This window comes from Diaphorina citri, unplaced genomic scaffold, assembly GCF_000475195.1.
Source record: "Diaphorina citri unplaced genomic scaffold, Diaci psyllid genome assembly version 1.1 scaffold1922, whole genome shotgun sequence".
NCBI lineage: Eukaryota > Metazoa > Arthropoda > Insecta > Hemiptera > Psyllidae > Diaphorina > Diaphorina citri.
The window spans coordinates 47,224-56,332 of record NW_007379348.1 but is presented as its reverse complement, the minus strand read 5'-3'; the positions used below and the strand labels follow the sequence as shown (position 1 = coordinate 56,332).

The following is a 9,109-nucleotide window of genomic DNA, read 5'->3' as shown; positions in this document are numbered from 1 at the left end:
ATGAAAATATTTGCTTAATTAGTTGAAATCCCCGCTGGTCGCTGGGTTCCTAGAGTGGCCAACAATAGAGTGAGTCCGAGATCTTTAAAGGTGCGTCTACATCACAGTAGACCGAATAGTCGATCGATGTTCCTCGACTGGAAACACTAGAACCTATTTTCTGAGGTCTCCCAATCAGGATAACTTCCTTTTTCCCTTTGGCCTTTTTCCATTGATTTTCCCTTAATGATGTTGTGTAGAATTCAGTTGTTACTTTATTTAGCAACTACTCCTATAGATTCTATTTCTAATCAAGTTTTGACGTTTTTCTTTTGTTCCAGATGAGCAAGAACGAGTCCAGAAGAAAACGTTTGTGAATTGGATCAATTCCTACTTGTCCAAGGTAAATTGAAAACGGCCTTACGAAATGAGTGTGTTTTTCGATAGAGATACGATATTGGTGAGAGAGCTTTAAGCTGTTTGGACTTTGAAGTACACAGCCTCGATTACATCATTATCTAAACTTTAAACAGATTCTGCAAGATTTTGTCTCAAATTCAAACACGAACTTGAAGTCCTAAAGGTGTGTCCACACATAGTCGACCGGCCATCCATCGATGTCGACTGAATCGTCCACACAGCCTCGACAACATAGAATTATGCGATGTCGATCGACGGCCGTTCGACTATGTTTGGACACACCTTAACACCCTGTCCAAGCTAGAGCTTGAATTCATTTTTTTCATCAGTTCAATATTTGATAAATTTGTAACAGATATACAATGCTGTTTTCCCCTCGATTTTTGACTTCAAAATATCTTCAGCAGAAGCTAAGTTCAGAGACTCTCTAACTTCAGCGAGACGCCATAGAATGCGATTCTCTATTATGTTAGGTACCTACATAGACTCCCGTCTATTCATTACACCGACAACCTTGGCAACATTATTAAGTTCTGACCTTAATAGAGGAAACAGACTGGTCCGTATTTATTCCTGGCCGGCAAACTGTCTTCTGTATGAAATAGGTACATTTCTCTTTGGAGGTTTTTTTTTTTCGTTTGAAGTTCATTTTCTGCACAATGAGACAACAATGCTCCCCACTACTTTGGTTTTGAAAATGGTTTCGAGTAATCAAGCATTGCACATCTCTTCCTGAAATATAGCGAGGATAATCTGTGACAAATATAGAGCTAAATTACTTTCAGAGATGAACGAACGGAATGGTTGGGTTTGGGAAAAAGCCACCTATTGTCAATAGTCACTACTCTGTTAGGATGACAGTTCCGCTTTTCGAGTTTCTAGGAAGTTTCTTGGACTCTAATAAAACTTTTGAAAAATAAGTGGTCATATTATGAGCAATTTTTGATGTGAGTATCAAGCAAGTCGGGAGGCGCGCGAACTTAAAGAGTTCGAAGCGTCGCGCCACCTGGCCTATATTAACGCCCCGCCAAATCAAGAAAGTTTGACAGCGTTACTTACTAGCTTACTACCACAGCATACTCAAGATTTGACTCCTCTCATTACTATTTACTCTCCAGACTCTGGAATCTAGAGGAAGCACGTATAGTTTTGTATGGAATAGCTGATAGCAATCTCATCATGTATCGCGAATGAACCCTAGAAACCTGTCTGCTGAAAATGTTGCAAAGTTTCAACAATAGCGACATTAATCACCGCGGAGAAGTTGCCAAATACAGTTTGTACAGGGTGCCCAGAACTCCATAACTGTTCAAGGTCATTAAACAGTTATGGTGAAACTAAAGGTGTGTCCACGGCCGTTGACTACATATGTGTGGTGGGTATCGCAGCATTACTAAGTGCCGTCGATTATGTGTGGACACACCTTAAGAGCCTCTTTCAAACTTTTTGTGGAGATTTGATTGATTGAAAATGAGTAGAATTGCATAGTAAAGTAATGCTGCGATATCTATCAAAGTAGGTATCAAAAGTGTGAAGATTTCTGCAGAGAGTCGTTGGTAGTTCTGTACTTACCTTTATTCTAGGATGATAGGAAACTATCCCCCCAACCAGGGGCTTTCAGTTTCCAAGAATTTTCCTTCACCCTGTATCTTTAAAATTTGAGAGAGGAGTAGACGAACCATTAGGCCCTGATGGTACATGCAATGTTTGGTCAAATTGGTCTTCTGATGCTACAGGCAGTATTCGGTCAATTTGGGCGTCACTTAAAATGAGCGATGCCGATGACCGTGATGTTCGGACATCTTTGCGTGGTATGTCGAATAACAGTATTAACAGTGCAATGATGGATCTTAAACGAAAAAAAAATAAAAAAAAAATCAGGTTTCAGATAAGTTCAGTGTTCAGGTACGAGGTGAATTAGGTGACCATTTGTGGCATTTTCTTTTTCATGAGTTGCAAGATTTCAGGATTTATTGAGACGAGTGAATGCTAGATGCGTACGAGAAATTCACAATTCTACTTGCGTACGGGAGACCTACTAGATGAGTACCAGGTTTAAAGTTAGATGTACTACATGACCGAAGTGCTTAATTTTAGGCTATATATTTAGTTCGTCCCCTTCTCCTTAAAAGTAATAGACTGTCCCTATAACTCCACTTGGTCAATTCTACTTGCGTACGGGAGACCTACTAGATGAGTACCAGGTTTAAAGTTAGATGTACTACATGACCGAAGTGCTTAATTTTAGGCTGTATATTTAGTTCGTCCCCTTCTCCTTAAAAGTATTAGACTGTCCCTATAACTCCACTTGGTTAAATTTAAGAGCCTTGTATTATGCTTTCTGTTTTTCAGAGACATCCACCGTTACGAATTGACGACCTAACCGAAGACTTGAAGGATGGAACCAAGCTATTAGCCCTATTAGAAGTACTCTCAAATGAAAAATTGGTAAGTTAATATGCTGAAAAACTATCATAAGTAAATACTTCGTCCATATTTTTGTCTGAGGTTAACATGCTCCTGGTGTTCAAACAATGCCCCCTTTGGATGGCCAGAGACATTTTAGTATTTTGACTAGTACTATACACAGTTTAGTAGTAGTATCTATTAAACCATCAAGCACAAGGGTCGTTTTGTGAGCGTTAAGTAGACCAAGCTATTAGCCCTATTAGAAGTACTCTCAAATGAAAAATTGGTAAGTTAATATGCTGAAAAACTATCATAAGTAAATACTTCGTTCATATTTTTGTCTGAGGTTAACATGCTCCTGGTGTTCAAACAATGCCCCCTTTGGATGGCCAGAGAAATTTTAGTATTTTGACTAGTACTACACAGTTTAGTAGTAGTATCTATTAAACCATCAAGCACAAGGGTCGTTTTGTGAGCGTTAAGTAAACGGAAATTGTGAGGTCGGAGGCCCCGCACTGTTGAGATACCTGATAACGAATACGGAAACTGTCCGTATCGTCAAATCGCATTTCACCATAGAAGTCAAAACAACAACAATGTCCCTAGGAAGGGAGGCGGGGAGAGAGACAAATCACTTGCCAAAATTCCACGCATTGCTGATGCATTACTCAAACTGTGTCAAATAGATTTCAATCAAACAGATTTGTTCTCTCACTCACCTCACCGGTGTTGGCTTACTTTGTTTACAGTTTACACTTTGGTAATGTCAAACATGTTTTTCGTTGCTCTTTTTGCACGCTTCACTTTTCATTTTGACGAAGTGGCTTCGGCACCGCCCAATACATATTTTCCCTGTAAATAATAAGAAGTTAGAAGACTCCAAGTAAAGAAGGGAGCTAGCTGGTTCTTTCTACCTGATAACGAATACGGAAACTGTCCGTATCGTCAAATCGCATTTCACCATAGAAGTCAAAACAACAACAATGTCCCTAGGAAGGGGGGCGGGGAGAGAGACAAATCACTTGCCAAAATTCCACGCATTGCTGATGCATTACTCAAACTGTGTCAAATAGATTTCAATCAAACAGATTTGTTCTCTCACTCACCTCACCGGTGTTGGCTTACTTTGTTTACAGTTTACACTTTGGTAATGTCAAACATGTTTTTCGTTGCTCTTTTTGCACGCTTCACTTTTCATTTTGACGAAGTGGCTTCGGCACCGCCCAATACATATTTTGCCTGTAAATAATAAGAAGTTAGAAGACTCCAAGTAAAGAAGGGAGCTAGTTGGTTCTTTGTGTAATTGACACAGTATCAATCGGGTATACATTGATATAGCTTTATGGCCGGGGCCACAAGCAGAGGTAATCAGCGATTAAAATTATTCAACCAATTAGAATGCAGCATTTTTGATCAAAATTCAAAATGCTGCATCGAGATTAATTGATTAACTCGGTGATTACCTCAAAGTAACGTGTGGTCCTGGGCCTAAATTTCATTTCCTCGTACATTCATCGTGGTACGTTAAACTCTATAAGTTTACTGTATGCTTTTCAGTTTATTGAATTCGGTTTCATTTTCCATGTTCATTCACGGCTCCATTTTGAAGCGTTTTTCAGTAGTATTTCCTCGTTAACTGAAAGTTCCGTTCTGATTTCAGCCCGTAGAGAAGGGACGCAATTTGAGAAGACCGCATTTCCTGAGTAACGCTAACACTGCTCTGCAATTCTTACAGAGTAAACGGGTAAGTCTACCTTTGAACATAGATATAGCCAGGTAAGTAGCCAGGATCGGGTAGGTCAACCTTTGAATATAGATACAGCCATTGTGACGTATAAAAGAGTCCTCTTCAGACTGCAGACTCTAAAAACGTCCCCGTGAGTCTAAAGACTACAGTCTGAACACTCTCATTTAAATTACTTTGCCTACAGGACATTTTTTATCGTGCGGGGGAAAAAAATCGTGTCGTATGTAGTGGGAACACTCTCATTTAAATTAAATTGCCTACTGAGAATATTCGGGGGAAAATCGGGTGAAACTCACAAGTGGGAACGGGGTCGCATCATTCTTGGCTTTTTGGTTGACTTCAATTGTTAGAGTACTAATAGTAAGCACGGCACTTGTGATTTCAGATCAAACTTGTCAACATAAACTCGAGTGACCTGGTAGATGGAAGACCTGCAGTTGTTCTTGGTCTCATCTGGACCATCATCCTCTACTTTCAGGTAATTCTCATTATAGTCATTAGCTCATTAGACTACCTACCTACTACCTATACAACTTTCTCTGATGTACTTAACTACCTAACCTACATATTTTGTATTATTAGCAGAATCTGGAGGTCTACGTCTGTGTTACAGCCAAGAGTGGTGAGAAAATGGTCCGCTCTTCAATGAGCAATAAAATTGTAGTCAAATTCGCACTCAATTGATTAATGCGTTTTTTGCTATCATTTACTGTAAAGTGGGACCATAGACTCCCAAAAAAATTCAAAATAAAACTACTGAAGACCAAATCATCAGACTTCTGGAATATATCAATTTGTAATTAATTTCGGTGGAAAGGTGAAAACAAAATGTCAGGCCTGTTTTGTACAAGCCTGGAAGTATACTTTTAGTTCTACCTATACAAAGTTTTCAAAGAGTGCCCTCATTGAAACCGCGGTCTTCATAATCTTTATAAATGAAGCCGTGGCCGTCATAAATGGTATCCTTATTAGAAGTTTTCAACTCTTTCTATTTCTAATCAAGTTTTGACGTTTTTCTTTTGTTCCAGATGAGCAAGAACGAGTCCAGAAGAAAACGTTTGTGAATTGGATCAATTCCTACTTGTCCAAGGTAAATTGAAAACGGCCTTACGAAATGAGTGTGTTTTTCGATAGAGATACGATATTGGTGAGAGAGCTTTAAGCTGTTTGGACTTTGAAGTACACAGCCTCGATTACATCATTATCTAAACTTTAAACAGATTCTGCAAGATTTTGTCTCAAATTCAAACACGAACTTGAAGTCCTAAAGGTGTGTCCACGCATAGTCGACCGGCCATCCATCGATGTCGACTGAATCGTAATTTCGGTGTGGTTAAACACCCCTTGGTATGAAGAATATTCACTTCTGTGTGATTAACTGATTTACCATCAAGAATATCTATTACATAATGTTTCTTCAACTTAAATTCAACCCATCTTTTCTCAGAACGCAGAATCACCATGAGGCAGTTTTATTGAATTCTTTAGCTCTGTTTAATGTTTCAACATTGAGCGCAGCAGAAATGCTTTTCCAATAAATAATAAACAAACCTGTTTATTCTCACTTGTTATGCGACCTCTAACTTCGCTAGATGGGTTAATAGAGTCACAGATTTGCCAAGAAGATTCTATGAAAAGATTGATAAATGGGCCGTCCATTTCTAGCAATACTTGGGAATATCACCTTTTACAGAACGACCTTATTGTTCGTACCATCATTGGGTACCTGCTGGTACGGTGTAATAGTTCTAAATACGGTCTAGAATTAAATATTCGGGAATTTCTCAAGAAAAATCCCCCATTTTAATGTAATCAATTGGGTTGACAGCCATATACAACTGAATCGTCCACACAGCCTCGACAACATAGAATTATGCGATGTCGATCGACGGCCGTTCGACTATGTTTGGACACACCTTAACACCTTGTCCAAGCTAGAGCTTGAATTCATTTTTTTCATCAGTTCAATATTTGATAAATTTGTAACAGATATACAAAGCTGTTTTTCCCCTCGATTTTTGACTTCAAAATATCTTCAGGTGATAAATGGGCCGTCCATTTCTAGCAATACTTGGGAATATCACCTTTTACAGAACGACCTTATTGTTCGTACCATCATTGGGTACCTCCTGGTACGGTGTAATAGTTCTAAATACGGTCTAGAATTAAATATTCGGGAATTTCTCAAGAAAATCCCCCATTTTAATGTAATCAATTGGGTTGACAGCCATATACTCATTGCTAGACAGTGGAAAACATCCAACAATAGCTATTACCGACCAATAAAATGATTTGTCACTTGTTTTCTTGATACTTTATGGTCATTAATAGATACTTTAATTTAATAGGTATCGTTTAATAATGTCTTGTGCCTTGGACTCCTGCCCAATGGGTTTAAGGTTTTCCTTGATTATCAATAACAACACCTTGGCAAAGACTGTATTACTTGTGTCAGACTTTGTGTCTTCTTCACAAGAAGTAAAGATTAGAAATAGAAATACACAAAGCGACTGTGTCGATTCACATTAAGGTATGAGGACAAGCATAGGTCAGAGTGAGAGCAATAATTTGAATATGGGGGTATGATTACCCTTTGGGAGTTATTACAAATTTCAAATTTTTAGACGTAAGAATGTGCTTACATACAAAATTGAACAGCTTTAAGCACAAAAGAACCATCCATAAGGTATTTCATCTTAATGCTGTCCAATTACTTCTTACAAAGTCACAAAGACTTTTAAGTTTAAGCAGTGACACAAAATGGCAAAAATAAAAAAGGCCCCAAATTGTCTCTATCTTCTCCACAAGTGTTCTGTTGCCTCTTTATCTACCTTATTCACAATTTGTTCCAAAACGTTCAAAAAAATTTCAGACCGGATATCCCTACACGCTTTTTGTCTACGAGATGGATGAGCTCTGTTTGAAATTTATTTGACAAATTTAATTTGTAAACTATAACGTTTTAACACGTGTGTCGTTATCTATTAGACAGAAACGTGTTTCGACGAAGGCATCTCGATAATAACAGGTTTACCCGGCGATAATTCGCGAATTTTACCTGTTTTTCCTCGTTTAAATCACGAGTTCTAATCATCACATTGGTGTTAGGATTCGTGAAAGTTGCGTGCATTTCTCGAATTCTCGGGAAAAGGAAAATAAACCGCTATATTAAGGGGGGAAGAGTAGTTCAGAAAGCACACCCACTTGTAAAGTGCCTTATTAGACAGAAGACGAGACGTCTAAACAAAATTATTGCACCTCAGCTGTCATTCATTTGTCTTGTATACATGTCTACGTATTCAAGATTTACGAGATTTTTAGATCTGCCTTATTAAATTTTTATCTGTCTATTGAGATTTGACTGCTAATGGATTATTCCTTTTGTTTAAGTTTACTCATTGTAGGATTCTTTCTTTTGGAGATGAAGAACGTAAAAATGTACTATAGGAAACCGGGAAATTGAGCGTTAGAGAATTCAATTTAGCTATTTTGGTAGATTCTAAATTTAGAGATAATTATTCCTCTGAATATCCCCTAACTTTAGATTTTAGATGCCAATTATGGTCATTAATAGATACTTGAATTTAATAGGTATCGTTTAATAATGTCTTGTGCCTTGGACTCCTGCCCAATGGGTTTAAGGTTTTTCTTGATTATCAATAACAACACCTTGGCAAAGACTGTATTACTTGTGTCAGACTTTGTGTCTTCTTCACAAGAAGTAATGGTTAGAAATAGAAATACACAAAGCGGCTGTGTCGATTTACATTAAGGTATGAGGATAAGGATAGGTCAGAGTGAGAGCAATAAATTGAATATGGGGGTATGATTACCCTTTGGGAGTTATTACAAATTTCAAATTTTTAGACGTGAGAATGTGCAAAATTGAACAGCTCTAAGCAGAAAGAACAATCCATAAGGCATTTCTTCTTAGGGAATGTTCTTGCTTAATGCTGTCCAATTACTTCTTACAAAGTCACAAAGACTTTTAAGTTTAAGCAGTGACACAAAATGACAAAAATAAAAAGGCCCCAAATTTTCTCTATCTTCTCCACAAGTGTTCTGTTGTCTCTTTATCTACCTTATTCACAATTTGTTCCAAAACGTTCAAAAAAAATTCAGACCGGATATCCCTACACGCTTTTTTGTTTACGAGATGGATGAGCTCTGTTTGAAATTTATTTGACAAATTTAATTTGTAAGCTATAACGTTTTAACACGTGTGTCGTTATCTATTAGACAGGAACGTGTTCCGACGAAGGCATCTAACGGGTTCTCTCGGCGATAATTCGCAAGTTCTACCTGTTTTTCCTCGTTTAAATCACGAGTTCTAATCATCACATTGGTGTTAGGATTCGTGATATTTGCGTGCATTTCTCGAATTCTCGGCAAAAGGAAAATAAACCGCTATATTAAGGGGGAAGTGTAGTTCAGAAAGCACACCCACTTGTAAAGTGCCTTATTACTTATTAGACAGACGACGAGAATTTTGCCTGGATTCTTCGTTTAGTGACTTAGTCAAGGTTGTTCAATTGACACCACAGTCCGGTACCT

At 38.0% G+C, this 9,109-nt stretch overlaps 1 protein-coding gene across 1 annotated transcript in view; it reads left to right on the top strand.

The window, feature by feature from the left end:
• Positions 1 to 310: 310 nt before the first annotated feature.
• LOC103517667 (nesprin-1-like) overlaps positions 311 to 9,109 on the top strand; it is a gene marked incomplete at both ends in the record, with an annotated part of 47,820 nt that continues 39,021 nt past the window's right edge. Inside the window, 4 exons of the mRNA XM_026829683.1 lie at positions 311 to 382; positions 2,752 to 2,847; positions 4,469 to 4,552; positions 4,941 to 5,033. Coding sequence (XP_026685484.1) covers positions 311 to 382; positions 2,752 to 2,847; positions 4,469 to 4,552; positions 4,941 to 5,033 — 345 coding nt within the window. The remainder of the gene's footprint in view (positions 383 to 2,751; positions 2,848 to 4,468; positions 4,553 to 4,940; positions 5,034 to 9,109) is intronic.